Source organism: Mauremys reevesii, linkage group 5 (assembly GCF_016161935.1).
Source record: "Mauremys reevesii isolate NIE-2019 linkage group 5, ASM1616193v1, whole genome shotgun sequence".
Lineage (NCBI taxonomy): Eukaryota > Metazoa > Chordata > Testudines > Geoemydidae > Mauremys > Mauremys reevesii.
In genome coordinates this window covers 94,399,114-94,421,823 of record NC_052627.1, presented here as the reverse complement: position 1 = coordinate 94,421,823, position 22,710 = coordinate 94,399,114, and the positions used below count along the sequence as shown (strand labels likewise).

At 43.4% G+C, this 22,710-nt stretch overlaps 1 protein-coding gene across 2 annotated transcripts in view; it reads right to left on the bottom strand.

Annotated features, from left to right (window-relative positions):
* Window positions 1-21,655, bottom strand: part of BEND4 (BEN domain containing 4) — a 34,346-nt gene extending 12,691 nt beyond the window's left edge. For both annotated transcript variants that reach the window (XM_039542410.1, XM_039542412.1), the window contains exons 1-2: window positions 21,141-21,655; window positions 12,007-12,570 (exon numbers count right to left, since the gene is read on the bottom strand). In XM_039542410.1, the coding sequence (XP_039398344.1) occupies window positions 12,007-12,570; window positions 21,141-21,555 (979 nt within the window). In that variant the 5' untranslated portion in view covers window positions 21,556-21,655. The remainder of the gene's footprint in view (window positions 1-12,006; window positions 12,571-21,140) is intronic.
* Window positions 21,656-22,710: the final 1,055 nt, after the last annotated feature.

Here is a 22,710-nt window from a genome sequence, read left to right as displayed (position 1 = left end):
AGTATTTTCTAAAGGAGAAGGTAGATGCTATCTGAATTCAGATGAATAACTGTTCGAGCCCCTACTCAAATGACCATCTCTTGCTACTGAAGATCTTGGTAAATATTGCCCAATCTTATTTTGCAAGCTTACTGAGGAGGCGGTGTTGACAAAGCCATTGTGGCATTTGGAAGCCATGGAATTCCTTGATCCTTATAAATTAGGATTCAGGATTGGGTGAAGAATGGAGACTGAATTTATTTCTTTGGCTTATTATCCCCTGCTGGCAAACAGCAAGGATCAGGTGGTCCTGTTGAATCTCTTAGAGCTGTTAGCAGCATTTGATACCATTGAGTGAATTTATGTAGAACCAGTGTGGGACCCCAGCAAGGTGGATGGGATCTCATTTGAGTTTCCATTTCTATTGATTGGAGGGAGGGAGTGTGCATGCATGTGCAGTGCTGGATGATTGAACATCTCTTCTGAGGGATCTCTGCTGAAGTTATTCAGGGTTGCATTTATGCCCGTTATTTAATATATATGTAAGGCTATGGGGGCAGCCAATGAACCCATTTGGACTGTGGTGTCATCAGTAGGCTGATAATATGCAGCTCTATAGCTTTTTAATCAAACTCAGCTGATGTTATGCTGGTGCTTTCCCATTACCTGCTAGAAATATGAAAGCAAGTGGCTGAAGCTCATGTTTATAAACACACATAAATTCTTCATTTTTCATAAAGGTGGAACTGCTTTTGGTCCCAAATTGGATGTTAATATTGTTAAAATGGTTGGGGCATATTATAACTACAAAAAACACCATATATCTTGCTGGTATTGTGGGACAAACAGCCTTTTGCTTCCCTGACTTCTCAACTGCCAGATGGTATTCCCAAAGCCAAGGTTCCTTGTTTGCCTTCTGAACCAGCATAACTAAAGTCCCACATGTTAACAAAGCTCTAAAAAGCACAAATAGGGCAGTGGAAACACCAACATTCAAAGCTCTAGTTTTGCATCCACAGTTCAATTTTAAGTTATCTGGGCATTCTTTAATGACTCTAATGGTATGACTTTAAGAATAAACACCCCCTTTGCTGAAAGTAGAGCCATTTTCTCTAAACTCTCCACACCAAGAGTTACTTTACAAAGGCTTTGCGTTTGTGAGTGTAGAGAGTCATTTAAATCGGTCTAATTAAAAATAATTAGATCTCTGGGAGTTAACAAGGTCATAAAGGTCACATCTCTAGGTTTTCAGGCTTAAGAAACTATCCACTATGAATGATGGATTAACAGCAGGGATCCCTGCTTACTATACCCAGTGGGAGAGAAGCTACCATAGAAGCAACAGTTGGTTGCCATGATTTAACATCTGCAGTAAATATCTAGGCTGGGATGAATTCCCATTTAAAGGAGTCACTGGGAGTCTGCTAGCTTCTGCAATGTTGTAATTCTAATTTTCTTGCTCATTAGGAAGATGAAAGATCAACTGTCTTTATTCACTAGCTTGATTTAATGTACAATGTCAGTGATATGGAGGAAGTCCTAAAGGTGGCAAGGCAACCCGGAGAAATAAACTCTCAGGTAAATATCAGACTTCTTCCTATGGCCCAGAGCTAGTAAAAAAGCAGAAGGATTTTTGAAGAAACTAAATGTAAATTGAGAGAACTGGGTCATACATAAATTTTAGAATATTCAGCAAAACTCACAGGATGACTGACAAGTAGACAAGCTCTGTGGAAACAGGACATGCATAAGGTGATGTTGGAACTTCACTGTTTATTGATCAAAGTAATAAGACTTTGCAACTACTCTAAGGAATTACCTGTATTACAGTTTGCTTTCTTGTGTTGCACAAAATATGTTTGGGGGCACTGCTTGTGATGGTGTTGACTATGTTGTTTTCACATTTTTAAAAGAGTAGTTGGCTGGGCCATTGACCACAGGATGAGAGTAATTGGGAAAAAAATCTACTCTAAAAGGACTTGGTGCACACATGCACATATACACATCATTGATGCCTATTGGTAAAAACGTGTTCAGCACTGTAATATTCATGGTAGCTGAAACATTTAACTGGCGTTCCTCTGCCATTCAGGTTGAAATGATGTCTGGCATTAGTGCCATTTTATGCCTCCCTTCATATGGTACCATCGATCTTTAAATACTCCAGACAAAAAAATCAACAGTACCTTCATTTAGGTCTTATCCCTAAAGGAGATTTCTCTATTCCGTCTTTGGATTTGAATGCATTTTGCAAGTGACTGATGTCCTTGTTTGCTGGACCTTGAGAGAGTCTTCATTTTAAGACATGTTAAGTTCATTTTAGGGTATGTCTGAACTGGGACTTGACTGTCAAAAAGATGTAATGAACAATGTTTATAACCCCCCATTTAGAAAGTACATGGTAGTACAGATTTTTGGTCATGTAAACTGAGTTGCTTTTCACCCTGATATATTTGGACAAGTGCTCTGAATAACATGGACTGTATTATTTTTGTCCAAAAACGTATTTCACTAACAACTTGCATTCACAGAATAATGTAGATCTTGGAGCTGAGATTCAAAGGGGCCTGGGGTAGACAGGAAAGAACCCATGAAGTGGTGAGAAGCTGAAAGATGACTGGAGCTGCTTGTGAAGAAAAGTGATGGGGTGCAGTGAGGTGGAGAAAAGGTGATGAGAGGACCCAGAGGTTACAGCAGTATAGGAAAAAGGCTGTATATCTGCCAGGAATTCATGGTTTTCATGTTTGTTTTCAAAACTGCTGACAATTTGGTATTTTTGCAATTTGATGGCTGAATGAATAAGATACATGAATGAATGAATACTGAGAACAGCATGTAGAAAGTTAATACGGAGCAGGGGAATCAACATCAACTGGGGAGGGGCATAGAAGATCAGGCTAATTGACCTATAGTGGCAGTCAAAAGCCCTATGCTACCAGAGACACACAAGAGAACTGGTGGTAAAGCATCCCCAACTTGAAACATCCATATCCTACTGTTGCTTTCTAGGTTGCCCCTGTATCTTAAAACCCCTTCTTGCTCTTCTTGTCACTCTTGTCCTTTCTTCTTCTTTCTCCCTACTGACTGGTTGTCCCCTCCCCTCAGCCTTTACATCTCAGTTTAGACTGTAAGCTCTTCAGGGCAGGGGCACTCTCTATAAACCTCTTTACACATTTATATTGCTAATGAATAATAAAGAACCTTGAGCCAATAAAGATGACTAGGTAGAGAGGGGCAGTAGCTACTATAAGTTTAACTAGAAGATTAGGAGTTGCCCCCACAAAAACTAAATCTGAGGCACAATTCTCCAAAGGGATTTTATTCTAGCAAGGTTGATCCATAACTTTTTACAAATTTTCCTCTGATTTCCATGGCTTGCAACAAAAACTCTCCCACAGCAACTTTCCATAGAATTTACTATGCAAACAATGTGAAGCATAGGAAAAAATAAGGTTAATAAGGCCCATAGAAGCAGAAGATACTGTAGCATGTATAGTAATAGGAGTGTATGGTGTAAGAATATGTGTATTTGGAACAGACTGTTTTAGTAAACTAAACTAGAACCATGAAGTTGCAAAGCAAAGCCGAGAGAGCAGTATACCACACAAATTCAAAGGGTATTCTGACACACTAGTCCTTGCAAAACATTCATTAATTTAATTCAAGGTTTGCTTAGTAAGATGACTTCACACTTTGAAGCTGGAAAGCTGATCAGGAGTGGAGAGATCAGATTAAAATGTTCAAAGCATCAACAGAAACTGAGACAGTGGTTCAAAGTGAACATCAAGGCTTTTAAAAAAAAGCAATGAAAAACTTATTTTTCATATCTTCTGTGGCTGCCCAATCTACCCTGCTCACCCTCTGGCTACTGCGCACACCGTCTCTTGTTAGTCCCCCACCTTTTAAAATTTCTTCATCCACTCCCCCATGAAGAAATAACTGGAGTATTTTCTGTGGCTGGGCAAAAGAAGATGGCTATCACTGTGTTGCCTCCTGAAAACTCTCTGCCCATAAATTGCCTAGTATCACTCTTTCACACATGCATGTGTGAACGCTGAGTGGTTTGTCCAAGGCAGCAAGAGAACCCTGATCTCTTGACTCCCAGACCTCTTCTTTAACCACTCCGCAATACTGCCTCCCTTTTGGTCAGAGCGAGAATGGAAACAGTATGTGGATTATTATTAAAGCTGTGAGGTATTCATAATTTGTGAGACTCTATGTAAGAACTGAATCCCTGGGGCACTTAATATATATTGTGCCTCAGATCCAAGTTGTATGTGGATTCCAAGGGCAGAAGGAACTATTGTGATCATCTGTTCTAGTCTGACCTCCTGCAGAACACAGGCCATAGGACTTCCCTGAATTAATTCCCGACTCAAGTCCAGTAGCTGTGGTTGGACTAGAGCACATTTTTTAGATAAAACATCCAATCTTGCTTTAAAACTTGCCAATGATCCATCATGACTCTTGGTACATTGTTCTTGTGGTTTATTACTCTCTCTGTTATGTCTCATTTTCAGTCTGAATTTGCCTAGCTTCAACTTCCACCCATTGGATTGGGTTATGCCTTTGCTAGATTGAAGAGCCTATTATCAAATATTTGTTCCCATGTAGGTACTTAGAGCTTCACAAATAAATTGCCCATTTTACCATTGTAACGGTCTCAGTTTTAGCAATATACATGAGTAAATATTACCTACAGGTAGTACCTTGCCTCATTCTCTATGCCCTCAACTCCTTGGTGAACAAATAGCACGTTTCATAGCATCCTTTCAGGCAGTCTACCTACGACTGACTCTCTTGGGCACACTACAAGCTCAAAGGATGCCACTAGACTGAGGCCTCTCAATGTAGGACCTTAGTGGGTGGAGGAGAGAAGTTGGTGGCAGAAAGTCTTATTTTTTTTCCCATCTGTATCTAAATGGTCCAGGTATAGTTTTTCCTCAGTAAAAATTCTACCAAAGTAACAACTTCATCGCTTTTGTATATCTCCAGAAAACCCTTCCCCCCACCCCTGTTTTTTGTCAGCAATGCAAATGGTGTTTTGCATAGTTCCCATTAGAAATGTGCTGCCACATCTATTTTTAGAATGCAAACTCCTTAAAACTCCAAGGGGGTAGTGTGGTGGTTGCATACCAAAAAGTAGAAAATGCTCACTATCTGAAAGAAAGGGAGAGAATTGTTCTGAGACTTCTATAGAAGAGGAGAAGGAACAGACTGTTGCATTTATCTTTTATTTATAATGTTGCCATCAGGAGTGTCATATTCCATTTTGAGGACAGACCATACATTTCCAATTCAAGCCTACTTTTAAAAAAATATTTATTGTATTGGTCTTTCTTGGGAGGCTAACAGAACCAGTTCAGTTCCATACAGCATTGAAGGAAAAGGTAATAATTGGAGATATACCAAACTCCTAGAACTGGAAGGGACCTTGAAAGGTCATTGAGTCCAGCCCCCTGCCTTCACTAGCAGGACCAATTTTTGCCCCAGATTCCTAAGTGGCCTCCTTAAGGATTGAACTCACAACCCTGGGTTTAGCAGGCCAATGCTCAAACCACTGAGCTATCCCTCCCCCCTAAAAACAACTACGAAGTCAGTAAAACACTCTTTTAGTGATCTGATAGGACATTATAATGGCCTCTGTCCTGACATACTGCCCCCTTAAACCATCTTTTCTCCTGCATTACTCTAACAGGTCACCATGGTATACAGACTGCCTGCAACAGATGAAACAGTAAAGAAAAAATGTAGAGCACTGGTGGGGACAGAGGGTTATTACAGTATGATACTGTCACAAAGAATTATTGAATCTTCTGATAAAGTTTATTTGGCTCCCTCATAAACCCTGCAAAGTCTTGATTCACCATCCAAAACACGTCTGCTGATCAGTTATCTGCTCAGCTACAGAGGAGTGTGTCTCATGCTGCGAATTTGCTAACTAGTCTGTGGATAATATCACACTGATTCACACTAGATAGTCAGCCTCTGTGCTGGCAGAACCACACTGGAGTGAAGTCAGAATGTGGGACAACAAATAAGACATCCTCTCTATTTGATTTTTAAGCAGACTCACTCCTTGGCACTCTTGTAACTTTTGGGGCGCTTTGGACTACAATGTGAACTCATGTCCTCCTTGGCAGCAAAGCAACTGTGGCAGTATCTGGAGTCCTTAGATTTCCCTGAGTCTTGTCATTTTGATTTTACACCTATGTATGTTATGCAGACAATGCTGGTTTTATTTGTTGATCTTCTGCTGATTAAATGCTAATCTATCCATGCACACTTACTCTAGATTTTTTTTCAGTAGCCTTTGATAAATCATAGATAAGGTGTTTCTGATATGCCTACCATCCCTGGTAGGACTATAAAGAACTACATTTGAGTGACTCTACTTACTTTTTAAAATAAGAAGAGCAAGCCAAATGACTCAGGTAACTATAAGCAAGTTAGCCTGACATCAATCCAGGACAAAAAAATGGGATTTAATTGATTAAGAATTAAGGATAGGAATATAATTAAAGCCAGTCAACATGGTTTTTATGGAAAATAGGTCTTGTCAAAACAAATCTGATTTCAACCTTTGATTAGATTACAAGTTTGGTTAATAAAGGTAACTTTGTCATTGTAATATACTTGGGTATTTGTAGAAAATTTGACTTAGTACCATACAACATTCCAATTAAAAAATAGGCTTTGTAAAATATCTGAGCACACAAGAAATGGATTAAGAACTGATAAGTGACAGATCTCAAAAAGTAGGTATCAGTTGGGAATCATCATCGAAGGGTGTGTTTCTAATGACTTCTGCAGGAATCAATACAAGGCCTGATACTATTCAACATTTTCTTCAATGATTTGGAAGTAAATATAAAACCATGGCTGATGACATTATTATTTACCACTCTGCCAAATTTTTGTGAGGACCGGGCAGTCACACAGGGTGATCTGGATAACTTAATAACTTAGTCCCATTCAAACAAAATGTGTTTTAATACAGTCAAATGCAAAGTTATACATCTAGGAACAAGGAATGCCACTCACATCTGCAGAATGGGGGGGCTGTATTTTGGAAAGCAATGACTCAAAAGGATTTAGGGGTGATAGTGGACAAGCAACTCAACATGAGCTCCCAGTGCAATGCTGTGGCAAAAAGGTTGCAATTCTTGGATGTATAGACTGACACTAGAATACTGCCTCCAGTTCTGGTATCAGCATTTTAAAAAGGAGGTTGAAAATGGAGAGGGTGAAGACAAGAGCCACAGAAATATTTTGAGGGCTGAAGAAACTGTCTTTCAGTGAGAGATTTAAAAGTGATCCATCTGTTTAGCTTCTAAAAAAGAAGATGGAGAGGAGAGTTTGATTATAGGATATAAGTACCTTCAGGGGGAGAAAATACTGGGTACTAAAGGGCTCTTTAATGAAGAAGGGCGTAGCAAGAACTAATGTGTGGCTTCAGCTGCCAGACAAATTCAATTAAAGTGGCCACAATTTTTTTAACAGTGAGGGTGACTAACCACTAGAACGGGGCGGGCAAACTTTTTGGCCTGAGGGCCACATCGGGTTTCGTGAATTGTATGGCGGGCCGCTTAGGGGAGGGGGTCGTGGCCTGGCCCCCACCTCCTACGTGCGCGCCCCCCCCCCGGACTCCTGCCCCATTCAATCCACCCTGTTTCCTGATGGCCCCTCTGGGACCCCTACCCCATCCACACACACCCCGCTCCCTGTCCCCTAACCGCCGCCCCATCCAACCCCTCCTCTCTTTCCTGATGGCCCCCCCCCGAAACCCCTACCCCATCCAACCACCCCTTCTCCCTGTCCCCTGACTGCCCCCAGAACCCCTGCCCCTGACTGCCCCCTCTGCCCCAACTCCCCCCGCCTTCCTGACTTCCCCCCGGGACTCCTACCCCCCTGCAACCCCGTTTTCCCCCAACCACCATCCACACCCCTGCCCCCTGACCACCACCCCAAACTCCCCTGCCCTCTATCCAATCCCCCCTGCCCCCTTACCACGCTGCCTGGAGCACCAGTGGCTGGCAGCCACGCTGCCACAGCCGCTGCTACCACCGCGCAGCACAGAGCATGGGTCAAGCCGGGCTCTGTAGCTGTGCTGCCCCAGGAGCTCACAGCCCTGCTGCCCAGATCCCTGCACTGGCGGCGGAGCGAGCGAGCTGAGGCTGTGGGGGAGGGGCTGGGGGCAAACCTCCCGGTCCAGGAGCCGGGCAGGACAGTCCCGCGGGCTGGATGTGGCCCGCGGGCCATAGTTTGCCCACCCCTGCACTAGAAGAAACTATCAAGGGAGATGGTAGATTCCTTCTCTTGATGTCTTCAGATCAGGACTAGATGCCTATCTGTAAGATATGCTTTAGCCAAATGCAAGTTATGCTTTAGTCAAAGACAAGAAATTATTAGGCTCAACATGGAGGTAGCTGGATGAGATGTAGTAGCCTCTGTGATACACAGGAGGTCAGACTAGATGATCTGATGGTCTTTTTCTAGCCTTAAACTCTATGAATCTATGACCTCACAGGTAGTATTATGAGCTCTGCAGTGAGGATTCTCTCATGTTATGTACACCAGGGTTCAACCTTGTCACCCCTCCTGCCCAATGTGGCATATGAAGCTGTTAGTGAATACAGAGAAGCAGTGTAAGCTGCAGTTCCTTTGGAATGTCTCCTGTACTATCTACACCAGGGGTCAGCAACCTTTCAGAAGCGGTGTGCCAAGTCTTCATTTATTCACTCTAATTTAAGGTTTCGTGTGCCAGTAATACATTTTAACGTTTTTAGAAGGTCTCTTTCTATACGTCTATAATATATAACTAAACTATTGTTGTATGTAAAGTAAATAAGGTTTTTAAAATATTTAAGAAGCTTAATTTAAAATTAAATTAAAATGCAGAGCCAACTGGACTGGTGGCCAGGACCTGGGCAATGCGAGTGCCACTGAAAACCAGCTTGTGTGCCGCCTTCGGCACCCGTGCCTACCCCTGATCTACACTCTCCAGGTTGGATGAACCAGAAATGTGGTATAGCTGATCAGATTTGCCAGTAACTAGCTGTAATGCTGAGCCAGTGAGGGTTAAGCAACCAGCAGGCTGGGTGACCTGGAAGCAACCCTTATGGATATATTAGAAGAATACTGAAATGATAAAGGGGGCCATTCCTTGCAGATAGTTATCAAAATCATGTTAAATAGACTAGGATCCTTAATATGTATGCCTGTATTGTTAGAGAATCAAAGGGTAGATACTAAGTATATTTTGTTAAAATTCTAACAAGATATAGGTGAACACAGATCATGTGACCTAATTACCTTGTAGGTGCTAAAGTTCTGTTCCTGTCTCACAATGCTTGATTACTGTATTCTATTGATTCAGAAATCAAAAGGGGATATCATTTAGATGGGACTTAGGTGTTAATAATATTATTGTCCTCACTTATCTTTGAACCTTGTAATTCCACACAGTAAACCTCCTGTAAACTGTTTGGTTAATTGTCTTTTATACTAAAGAATACAACTAGTTACCAGTGTATGCCTAGGAAACAGAGATTAGCTTCAAAGCAACAATATACGTTATCTATCCTTCATCTAAGAAAGGCCTGCTGTGACCATTGCTGTCGAGAGGCTTATTCACTGGCCTTCAAGTATAAAAGAAGCTTTGGGCCTGATCCTTTTAATCTCAGATTTGGTTAAACTTTGACAGGGAAAGTCCAAGTCTCAAGCCTGAGGCCTCCAGGTTTACTCTGAATCCATCCTGGAATTCTCATGGAAGAATTTGAACAAACTCTACACATGGACTGCCTATTGGACTATACGCTTTTAAATTAACGCTAGAAGGACTTTTTACAAAGCAGCAGCCTCATCATCTCTGCTATGAAACTGATCTAAGAACTTTACTCATATCTGCATGTATATTGATCTTTTAACCATAGCAACTCTCTTCTTTCTTTTGATTAATAAATCTTAGATTTAGTTAATAAGGATTTGCTGTAATCATGTATTTGGGTGAGAGCTGAAATATTCATTGACCTGGTGGGCAAAGTGTCTGGTCCCTTGGGATTGGTAGAATTTTAAGTATGGTGAATAAGATTGTTAATCATCTCTCATCATATTAGACTTGGCTGTCTTAATGGGAAATAAAGGCTGTATTGCGTAAAGGCAGGGGCGGCTCTAGAGCCCAGCGGGGCAAGCACCCGCCTGGGGCGGCCCTTTCCCAGGGGGGCGGCAGGCTGGGCCGGTGGACCTGCCGCAGTCATGCCTGCGGGAGGTCCACCGGAGCCCCGGGACGACCGGACCTGCCGCAGGCATGACTGCGGACGGTTCACTGGTCCCGCGGCTCGGCTGGACCTCCCGCAGGCATGACTGCGGCAGCTCAACCGGAGCCGCCGGACCAGCGAACCGTCCGCAGCTGCGGGAGGTCCAGCTGAGCCGCGCGACCAGCGGACCCTCCGCAGTCATGCCCGCGGCAGCTCCGCTGCTCCCGCGGCTCGGGGGCGCCTCCCGGGCATGATTGCTTGGGGCGGCCAAATTTGTAGAGCCGCCCCTGCGTAAAGGGAACTGTATTTTGGCTTCTTGATAACCAGTGTGGTATTACAGAAGCTGTTTTGTTGCTGGGTTGGTGAATCTAATTATAGAATAGACCACCAGTTTTCGGAATTGTCTGCCCTATTCCTTGAGTAGGCATTCTGGGTGTTGCCCTTCCAAGCGTTATGGTCACACTAGCTGAGAGCTCATTGACTGAGGATCGGGCCAGATAAGTAAGACACAACATTAGCAGCTGAGGGGAAGACCAAGAGAAAGCATGAAAGCTATGTAAACTGCTTTAATCACTTTTTGTTCAGATTTGTAACTTGGGGTCTTTTGGGATCTTCATCTGGATGCTCAAACAACTGGGGCTGAGGGTACTTTTTTTTTTTTCATTTGTGCTTGGCTAGCAGGTTGTGATATTTTTCTTCAGGCATAGCCCTCTATAGTTATCCATGCCTTTGTCATGTGTATGGTGGATTACTGTTATGTGCTCTATATGGAACTACACCTGAAAAACTTTCAAAACCTTTAGCAAATGCCAAAGGTTGCAATCCACTAGTTTGTGTGTGTCCAAAAAGGAGCATGTTACATGTGTGCTTTAGTCTTCACTAGCTTCCCATTTGTTTCTGGTACTACTCAAGGTTTTGGTTTTTACGTATATTTAAGGTCTAAAGGGCTTGGATTCAAGATACTTTGTTCTTATGCCATACCACAGCTCAAACACCTCAGCTGACCTCAAGTGCTAATAGCCCGCCGGCATAAAAAAGGGTGGAGAGCGTTTTCAGTGAGGAATTTTCTACTGTGGAACATATATTGGCCTCTTTCTCCCTGCTTCGGTCTGACAGAGTTCAACTTTCAGGGCATATTGCAAAACACTCTCTTTTCCCTGCTCTTCCTGGAGATGTGTGGGAAGAGTTGGGAGGAATGCTTTTAAGTTTGATGGCTTGGGTGTGTTTTTTTAGGAGGATAAAGTTCAATTTAAATTTTGTATCCACTTTGTTAAAAAGATGGACACGTGACCTTTGAATAGGTGCTTTTTTAAGAAAAGAGGAAATAAATAGGTTTGAGAATTATAATCGCCATTTAAATAACAGCAGAGGCAATCAATATGAAAGCATGTATTTTAAAGTATCATGACAACCTACTTACAATGACTTAAATGCCCCCAAACCAAGCAAATTCGGAGTTATAATTACATTCTATCCAGAATTCACAACCTGTGTCTAAGTCTAGCAGTGTCTAAATCTGGAAGTTCATATGGACATTATCAGCAGATAATAGAGTATATGATGCAAAATTAAGTGTAATAGCTGGCACAACTGTGCAAGTTACGGTTGGAGCCTTAACATGAGTTCCTCTGTTTTGGAAAATGCTAATGAAACCCCCAATATAACCTTTAAAAACTAGTTTTAATACTATAATCTAGGTACACTATATTACATAAAGTAAATTTGATGTTAACATAAATAAAATATTACGTGGCCTGGGAATATTTACCTGGAATGCTTTCTAGTTTTCTCCGGAGTTCCTCATTTTCTTGTTGTAGTGAAATTACCTCCTGCTCTAGCTCTTGACATCGGGGACAGTATCCCTCCTCCTCCTCCTCTTCCTCCTCTGGAAGTGTAGATGATGATGGGTGACCATGGGATTCAGAGGTTGCCGGGGATGTCCATCCACCTAAAGTGTGTACTGGAGAGGTTGAAAGTGGATCCACATCTGCCAAATGGCCAAAATCATTTACTGATGAGGTGTTCTGAGATGCAAAGCTCCCAGAAAGCAAATAGTTTTGAAGGGAATCAGTAAAAACCCTCAGAAAGGCTGAGGTTTGTTGTTTCTTTTGAATATACTGCATCTCTATGTCTAAATTGTCTGACGTCTGACTATGGACCATTTTCCCCAGCTGACACTGCTCTTGTCTTTCACTATAACTTGTGCTTTCCTGCTTTACACAAGAAATCATGGACTGAGAATGATTGTTGTCCAGTAGTTTTCCACCACAATTTAAAAGATTAAGAACCCGGCTGCATTGTTGGGCAAAGGCATCCAGAATCATACGACTCTCTGAAACAGAAGAAAAGATGAATCACAACAAACTAAAGCAAAAGATATGTCAGACTGTACTAGCTAGTCTAACACACACACAGCTAGTCTAATGATTTAGAGCAGTTTACACTGTATTTTTTAACATATTAAAATTGTTTCCCGCTCTAATACTTCAGTAACATTGAGAATTAAAATCATTCTTACTTTGCTTCTATTTTGAGAGTACCCTTGTGACCTGGCTGTTAATCAGGAGTGCACTGGGATGATAATCCCTCTGAAAGAGTACTGCGCTAAGCAGTGACTAAGACAAGAAAATGGGGAAGAAAACACAAATTTGATACAATTTGTTACAGGTGCAAGGCCAAATAAATATTTGTCTTGTAGCAAAACATAAGCTGTGAGACGGGGATGAAAGTAAGATAAGACTTACCGGTACGGGGGCCTGGCTCTGGCCCCCCAGAAGGGGCAGGGCTGGGGGGGTCAGTCTCCCCCAGCCAGCCCTTCCATGCTGTCCAGCCCGCGCTGTCTGGGGCTCCAGCAGTGATTTAAAGGACCCGGGGCTCCAGTCACTGCTGTGGCAGCGGCAGTGACCAGGAGCCCCAGACCCTTTTAAATTGCCAGGCCCCGAGGCAGCTGCACCTTTTGCACCCCTCCCCATCGGCAGCCCTGGAAAGGGGGTGGCGTGGAGAAGGGGAAGTGACATTAAAGCACTGCCATGGCAGCACTTTAACGTCAGCTGTGTACGGGCCGGTACCGGCAGCCACTCCTTACTGGTACGCCATACCAGTCCCTACTAGCCCACTTTCACCTCTGCTGTTAGATACAGATATTTTATTTTTGTACTCCATGCTCCCCCCTTCCCACCAAATCTTCCAAGCATGAGTTTTTCCTTGCTGTACTTAGGCCCTGGAGGTTTTTCACCTTCCTCTGCAGCATGGGGCACGGGTCACTTGCTGGAGGATTCTCTGCAGCTTGAGGTCTTCAAACCATGATTTGAGGACTTCCATAACTCAGACATAGGTTAGGGGTTTGTTACAGGAGTGGGTGAGTGAGATTCTGTGGCCTGCATTGTGCAGGAGGTCAGACTAGATGATCATAATGGTCCCTTCTGACCTTAAAATTTATGAATCTGAGTCTTGTGCTTAGACCTGGCAACTCCTCCTTCCACTCTGGACTCTGAATATGTGCAGATTCCACTGATTCAAGAGTAAGCACTTGAATCATTCCTGAATCTAGAGGAAGATATGTGAGCCTCCCTTAAATGCTGCTGTGTGTGTGTCTGTGTTTTTTGGGAGTCCAGCTTGACACCCTGAAAGGGGCCTGATTTTCAGAAAGTGATGAACACAGCAGGCCCCTTGAAAAGCAAGCACCTTTAAGGTGTCTCAAGGTAGGCACCCAAAATCCTTAGTTGCTTTTGAAAATCTTGGTCATAATTTTTAAAGAAGGTGACCCAGCCCAACACCACACAGTTGACATGAAAAAACAGCAGACTCCCCTGCATGCTTTCAAGAGATGGTGCTTCTCTTGGCTCCACAAGGCTGTCTATTTGTGGAAAAATCTACTTGCTCCTAGTGAGGTTAGTACAACTCTCCCTGAAGAGCATTTGAAATGACATGGGTTAGGATTGTCTCCACCATTCTGGCCCCTTTACACTAGGTAAAAGGGCCAAACCAGCATAAAGGTTTAAATATTTTAATATTTAAAATTTAATATTTAAAATTCCTGGATCCAGCTGGGGGAGAAATCTCCTGGCACAGGAACCGAGGATGACAGCCCCATGCTGGCTTCTGAGGACCCACAAACAAGCTCCTGTACAGGCCATGTGCCAGAGGCAGGGCTAAACTAAAACATATAGAGTAGCTTTCTCCTACCACTCTTTCTTTATTTTAAAAATGTAGCAAAACCTCCCACCCCCAGTAGTTAATAAAACCAACATTACAAAAGTGCTACTACATACAGGAACACCTGCCCTCTTCTCAAGTAATGGAAGGCACCGGGCACTCAGCCTTGTACCCCAGTAGCAACACTACACAATACCTATATACTTCAATGTAATCTCAGATTCAATGTTATTTACTCTCTACTAAAACCTTATGTAAGTACTGCTATCTTTAACCCTTAGAATGATGAACCAGAAACAATATGGTATAGCCCACCAGATACAATGTAAACATAAATACCTAGATAAATTCCAGAAATGGAAACCTAGTGATTCTGGAGCTTTCTAAATGTAACATTCTGATTGACATAAAATCAAAAAATTTAAGCACTAACAGTCTCAAGATGTGGTATCTCTCTCATTTCTTCACTTCCCTTAGCAAAAAAGAAAAAAAAAATCAAAGGATAATATTGATTGGAATTTTGAAATCCTAATACACAGCAATTTTTCATTCATTTTAATCCTATAATCCGATTCCAGACCTGAAGTTGTATTTACTGTTTGCATTTTAATCATCATGGTCCCAACTGACAAAGCAGTTACTTACTCTTTATGTTTCCTTGTTGCAAGGAGACAAAATATGAATGAAACAACTGAAATGGGATTAAACACTGTACAATTTTTTTCCTAAAAGATAGAAAAAAATACATATTTTGACATTTCAAATATAAATGTTGGGGAATACCATATTGTACATTATAATCAGTAAAGATCAAGTCTATAATATACTCAAAAATAACTTAATTTTTTAAATAAAATTAGAGTGCATTTGCCATACTCAATATGACAATAGTTCAAAGTGTAAAGGAAATAAGAGTATTGGCTTAATTTTGAATTTAGTATTGGATCTAGTACAACTCAATAACAGAAAATATGGAAAAATATTTAAAATTTTAATCCATTCTTAATATTATAAAAATGAAAGTTAACAGATGAGACTTAAAATACTAGAATGAAAATTCATTATTTATTATTAAAAACAAACAGGTCTGCCCATTTAGCATATATTGTAGCAATCAGTATTTTAGCTTTTGCAGACTGCAGTTAGAAATGAAAGCACTATGCAAAGTTTGTCACTTAGAAATTGATAAGTTTTGTTTTTTTATATGAATGCTATTGAATAACACTGATCCATGATTCTTAATTGATTTAATGTGAAATATATATGTATTTCCCAAGAAGTGTTCTGCTGAAATGATTGCATAAAATTAAAATTGGATAGTTTATATAGGTGTTATTCTAGCATTACTTTAGCTCCACTTTAATGTTCACTAACCATGTAATTCTATTACACCAGATTCTCCCAGTCTTTACTCTTGCAAAGCTCCCTTTGACTTCAACAGGAGTTTTTTTCCCCGAGGTGAGGATTTGCCAGAACAGACCCATAAAATACTAATAGATCATGATCAGACCATTAAAAGAATGACAGTTCCTAGTTGAACTATTTCACTTATGAGTGCAGGCTAATAGTGAATAATACCATGTCAGGTCTGCTACAATTCCCAAGTGTGTCTCTCATCGCTACATCTTGTTTTCACTGGACCAAAACTGTGTGGTTTCTCAACTTTCCCAGTGCCTGACCAATACAGGGGCTTCAATAAGAATGAGGTTTCTGAAACTCAACAAGACCAGACAGTAGTTATGCTTATGTGTCTGAGGAACTATCTAGATGAGATAGTGGGTATAATATCTGCTTCCTCTACACCAGAAGTTCCCAAACTTCATTGGTTCACATACCACCTTAAAATTTCTTGTGAAGTGAGTTGATGTAATGTCACTGTCATCACATCCCAAATTGTGGTATGTTTACCCCTAGTGGTAACTTCTGGGGTTTTTCTTCAGTGTAGAGGATGTATGGTCTTAGGATCAAAATATTGGACTGTGACTAAACAGATCTGGATTTAGTTCCTAGCTCTCCCACATACGTCCTATGTGACCGTGGCCAAGTTGCTTAGGGCAAGATTTTCAAAGTCACTTGAGATTTGGATTCCCATTCAGTTCCTATTAATTTCTAATGGTTTTGGGGGCCAAATCCCATAGTGATTTTGAAATTGCCAACCTTAGTGTCTCTGTGCTTTGGTTCTCTCATATATAAAATGGGGATAATGAATATTTTTGTCTTTGTTGGGTACTTAGATTGTAAGATCCCTGGGACAGGGACGGTCGCTTGCAATGTGTTTGTACAGTGTTTAGCACAATAAGGAAATAATGGAGATTGGGTTTCTAATAAATACTAAGCTATTCTTAGATTCTCAGGTAGCAGCAATGTGACCTCCCCTCCTCCTCCCACCTATATCTGGCCAGGAGTTCACTGTCTTCTCAAATAGGGACCTTGCCACGGTTATCTATTCCTGTCTGTCTGATCCAGGGCCTTTGTTACCTCTCAGTTGGATTTGTCCAAAATGACTTACAAAGCATTTATTAAAACACAGCTAGTAAAGAGCGTAGCATTCTGCTTGCATAATAGTGGTCCATGTATTGAGCATAGAACATTTGAGTTGGTTTCTAGGTGAAGTTCAAAGTGATGACCTTAATCCCTATATCCCTACATGACTTGGTTTCTGATCATGTTCACGCAGTGTGCAGAGGCGGTCAAAAAAGCAAACAGGATGTTAGGAATCATTAAAAAGGGGATAGAGAATAAGACTGAGAATATATTATTGCCCTTATATAAAACCATGGTACGCCCACATCTCGAATACTGTGTACAGATGTGGTCTCCTCACCTCAAAAAAGATATTCTAGCACTAGAAAAGGTTCAGAAAAGGGCAACTAAAATTATTAGGGGTTTAGAGAGAGTCCCATATGAGGAAAGATTAAAGAGGCTAGGACTCTTCAGCTTGGAAAAGAGAAGACTAAGGGGGCATATGATAGAGGTATATAAAATCATGAGTGATGTGGAGAAAGTGGATAAGGAAAAGTTATTTACTTATTCCCATAATACAAGAACTAGGGGTCACCAAATGAAATTAATAGGCAGCAGGTTTAAAACAAATAAAAGGAAGTTCTTCTTCACGCAGCGCACAGTCAACTTGTGGAACTCCTTACCTGAGGAGGTTGTGAAGGCTAGGACTATAACAATGTTTAAAAGGGGACTGGATAAATTCATGGTGGCTAAGTCCATAAATGGCTATTAGCTAGGATGGGTAAGAATGGTGTCCCTAGCCTCTGTTTGTCAGAGGATGGAGATGGATGGCAGGAGAGAGATCACTTGATCATTGCCTGTTAGGTTCACTCCCTCTGGGGCACCTGGTATTGGCCACTGTCGGTAGACAGATACTGGGCTAGATGGACCTTTGGTTTGACCCGGTACGGCCGTTCTTATGTTCTTATCATCTTACAAACCTCCTCTCTACAGCTGCATCATCCTGGCTTTTGACTAACTGGGATGTTCTAGGTAATAATCCTAAATTTTGAACACTAGGTTACTGACAGTATAATATTCGCAGTGACAACCCTTGACTCTGCAATTCACTTCATCTATTGGTCCAGCAAAGCCCTTTTACTGAAATTCAGGGCACACTGCAAGGTCTATCTATTCACTCAGGCCTTTCCTGAGTAAGTGGGGTGGCTATGATGTTGTTCTTAGTAGAGTAAGTGTGCTCAAGGATTATTAATACACATTTTTGGCTTGAATGTGACAGAGTTGTGACTAAGACTGGATAAAGGCAATCCAAGGCTCTAGATATACCCCAATACAGGGCCCAACCCCTGTGCAGTGGTCTGGTGTGACTGGGGGTGGAAGGGATCCTCTACTTCCCAAGAGAGACAAGAATGGCAGCAAAGGGCCATTCTCTTAACCTGGGAGCAGCAGCAGGGCTTTCCCTCCCCTTGAGGGCAGTAGAGGTGAGTGTGGAACCCTCTCCCCTTGGAAGCTGCAGCTGGGCCTCCCCAGTACTCATCCAGCATCCAGTGTGTATCTGCTTTGTGTGTATAAACCAGGCCCACTGCACCTTCTCCTGACGTACAGGTCAAGTCTACCAGGAAAAAAGTGTTGTATTTACATATCAGCTACTTCTTTGTAAACACACACCTTTTTTTCTAGTGTAGCCATAGCTACACACAGTTGTCTGCCAGGGTGGTGTTGGCAGTCCCCACGCTCAGCTGTAGGGCTTGGACTTAATACTACATAGATATGTGTGGACCAGCTTCTTGGAGCTATTGTTTCAGGCTGTCTGCAAACTCAGGCAGACATCACTGCATTGGTTATACTCTGTTCACATTTTCAAGATTTTCTTCAGAGCCATAAGAACTATAGACTTCAACTTTCATTTAAAAAAAAATAATTCTAATATCACTCCAGGAGGCAGGGTCCTAGGCATGTGCCTTAATCTGGCCCCACTTGTGACCTACTCTCCCTTTGCACTGGGTTCTTCTTGCTTAGCTCATAAAGTGTACAGCTATGGAGGCTGTGTTGTGCATGCCTGTGTGGCTAGCTGTATGGAAAATATGGTGTGGATGGGTAGGCAATGAGACAAGAGCTCAATAGTGCTAAACTCTGCAACCAATATTCTTATTGTGCGGGTGGGGTGGGGTGTGTGGAATTGAAGTCAATGGCAAAATTTAGGAACAGGCCCTAACTACTTGTATGATTCAATAATATAGCAGAAAGTCCAAACTCCTGCTCCTCAAAGGACAGGACTTCTGCACAGAACAGTCTGTTGTAAATAAGGCCTTGTACATTTATTTACCAGACAGTTATACATACCTTCTAAAGAGTATTCCACTTTTGTAAAGAAATCATGGGTATCATGTTTATCAGTAGGTGCTTGACTGTGTACCATAAAACAGTGAAATAATAATGTTAAATTATTTAAATTCAACAGTTTTATAGAGGAAGAAGTATGATCTACTGGCATGGGTTATGGAGTTTGTTCATCAAAGTAGTTGATTTTCAGACTATATATGGAGGATTAAACTTGTTTGGTAATATACTAAAATTTGTAGGGATTTTATGGAAGTAGCAATGTATTAGATAAACTGGAGAGAAAATATGCATTAAAACATAGCCATATATTCTATTAACTAGACTATCATGCTGTTTAGTAAAGAAATGTCATCACATTTCTTACAAAGGCAACATCAACATACCAAAACAGGATCCAATTTTTCTAAATAAATAAATCAATGATGTGTCAAAAATTAACAGATGAGTTAATATACCCGATGTTATCAAAACCAGATGGTGCTTCCTAATATTCATCCTGTTCAGTCAAACCCTGAATATTTTCTGGACCATCAGTATATAAAACAGGATGCTGCTATTTGTGATGCCAAACAAAAGCAATCATGCCTGCCAAGCACATACTATAACAGGCAGCATTTCAGCTCTGCTAGACAGAAAGTAATTAGAATGCTTTTAATGTCCAAAAGAATGATGCTGATAGGCTGCCACAGATGTGTAGATTTATGAATATTTATATGGTGGTTTATAGCTGACACTTTTATCAGTTGAAGAAGATAAAATATCTGCCTGACTCAGAAGCCTGACAGTCAGGTTAATAAAATCTCATTAAAGAGAATGACCTATGCAATTATATAGGATTTATTGTAATTCATTTTTGATTGTACTCTGCTTAAAGATGCAATTTCCCATTTCCTGATGCCAAATTTAGGTTGCATATCAAGATCTATGTGGGCTTTAACTCCACACCATCACTAGAAGAAAGATATGCATTTAACATCTTAGTATGTTACACCTTTAGAAAAAAATTATTTTGATCGCCTGTTCCTCTCTACAGTGTGTGAAGATACTGCAAAGAAGCAAGCTATTTTTATTTTTCTTAATTACAACCTCTTAAACAATCTCTCCATTATCATTTGCTTTCTATGATAAAAAGCCCAAGACCATTCTCCTTTCCTGATTTGCAAATTTCATTGAATCAAGTCACTGATGTCCTGGGCATCTGGAAGATTTGTCTTGTCGTGTCTCTGTACATTATGATGTGCAGAAGTAGAAATCGGAGGTGAGCACTTTTCTGAGACAGCAAGCTTAGCTTTCAAGAGAGCCCTAACAGAAAAGGCATCAACAATCTTTGATGCAGCTTTTTCTGAGTGGGTTTCCTCCCAAAAACTAATCTTTGTGATGGCAAAAGGTTCAGGCAAGGCGTGAAAGGTTTGCTTCGCTGTCTGAAATCAACAAGGGGAAAGAGGGAACCGCCCCTGGTTTCCTAGCAGAGATCGAGGGCTCTCTGTCCTTTCTGGGCAGGTTTCATATGTGTTAGGTACCACCATTAACTTACCAAAGGGTGTGCAGGAACTTTAGTTATTAAGCGTGAGATAATTATGCCTGTACAAGTCACTGAGGGCGGAGGGAGCCCCTGGCACCGCATCCTCCCAGTGCTGGTAGCACGTCCCCTCCGCTTGCTGGGGAGCAGCAGCCCTGGGAAAGGAAGGGGGATGCGCACAGGGGCTGAGCCCCTTTCCCCATAGGGGAGCAGCCGCCCCAAGTGTTGGGGGTAAAGCCTCATTTTGCAGGTCTCCCCCCGTTACTGGGTGCCCCCCCAGCTAGATGGGGGCGGCCCCCGTGTAGCCCCACGCTGGAGGGTGACTGCCCCCCCTCCGTCGGGGAACCCCCCCATCCCAGGCGCTCGGCAGCCCGCCCGCCCCTCGGAAAGTGCTGCGCGAAGTTGCCGAGAAGAGTTGGTACCTGCGCTCAGCTCCAGGCTGCTGCTGATGCCGCCCTCGCCGCTGGCCGCGGCCCCCGGCTGGCTGTGGCTGTAGCGGGCCGAGGAGGAGGAGGCTGCCTGGGGCCCCAGCGGCGTGGCGGGAGTCCTGGGGTGGCCCTGCGAGGCGGCTCGGGCGGGCCCGCTGGGGTAGGAGCCGGGCGCCGCCGGGTAGTGGTGCGGCTCGCTGCTGCTGGAGGCGGCGGGCGGGAAGGGCTGCCCCGCCGGCCGGAGGTGCGGGAGCTCCACCATGGTGGGTCTCTCGTAGCGCTTGGGCAGGGCTGGTCTCTTGCTGGGGAAGGTCTTGAGGACGCTGTAGGGGCTCCGCTGCCGGTAGAGCCTGGGGAGGCTGGGCCCCTCCTCTGCCGCCTGCATCTCCTCCTCCATCATCATCAGCATCCCGCCGCTGCGGCGGCGGCTCCCCGGCCCCCTTCCCGCCGGGGCTGCGTCTGCCGCCGCCGCCGCCGCCTGTCTCTGTGGCACGGCGGAGCCCGGTGCGCCCGGGTGCCGGGGTGATTGACAGGCGGCCGCGCCAATGCCTGGAGGGAGACGGGAGGCAAAGAGCAAGTGTTTAGGGTAATCGCTGCTAGTGATAATGGGGTGGGGAAGGCGGGACTTGGCGCGGCGGCGGAGCCGGCGGCCGCCCCCTGCCCCTGCCCAGCCGCGGGGCGGGCTGCGCCCAGGCAGGTGGACAAGGGCCGAGCTCGGGAGGCGCCTCCGCCGCGCCGGACCAGCCGCTTCCCAGCCCGGCCCCTGGCACGGCCCTGCGCGGGGCGGGCTGCAGCGCCTCTGGCTGTGCGGCGAGGCGAGCCGCAGAGCAGGAAGGAGAAGCGCCCCGGGGAGGGGGTCACCGATTCTGCTGTGCCGCGGGGAGGATGCTGCTGCACGCCCCGCCTCAGGCTCCCCTGCCGTGTAAACGGAACTTTGAGGGGATCCGAAGGGCGGGGGCCCCGCAAGTTTGGCAAAGCTCGGCAGCGGTTGTGATTGTGGCTGCTGCCCGGCTCCCGCTGCCTCTCCCCAGGCTGAGCTCCTCTCCGTGCCCCTGGCGGCGTGTGGCTCAGGTTTGCACGCACAGGCACCTTGCAGGCTAGCTCAGTGTCTAATTGCCATTCACCCCCCATCCCTGGGTGGCTCCCTCCCTCGCGCAGGCTGCGATCGCAGCCCGTGTTTCCATTTATTAGAGATGAAATAACGCCATAAATAAAAGTATTGGGGAGTTCAGGGACTGTCAGAGCTGATTAGGGCACAGAGGACATTTTCTTTCTTATTATGCAAAAGCATTTCATAGCGAAATAAAACCGGTTTCACTGTAACTCATGCATGTCAGATTTCTAGGAATCCGAGAGATTAATCACGTTTAACATTATTTGCAACATCTCTCTGTGTCTGTTTTTTGCAAACTGCTCAAAGGAGCCGGACACGTGGATCACTACCATCTCCTCTCAGCCCCAAACCGTTAGAGGGACAGTTAAGAAAGAATGATATACTAGTGGAAGACAGGAAGAGAATGAGATGCCATAGATAGACGTTTCTGAGAAATGGTGGGGATCTGGG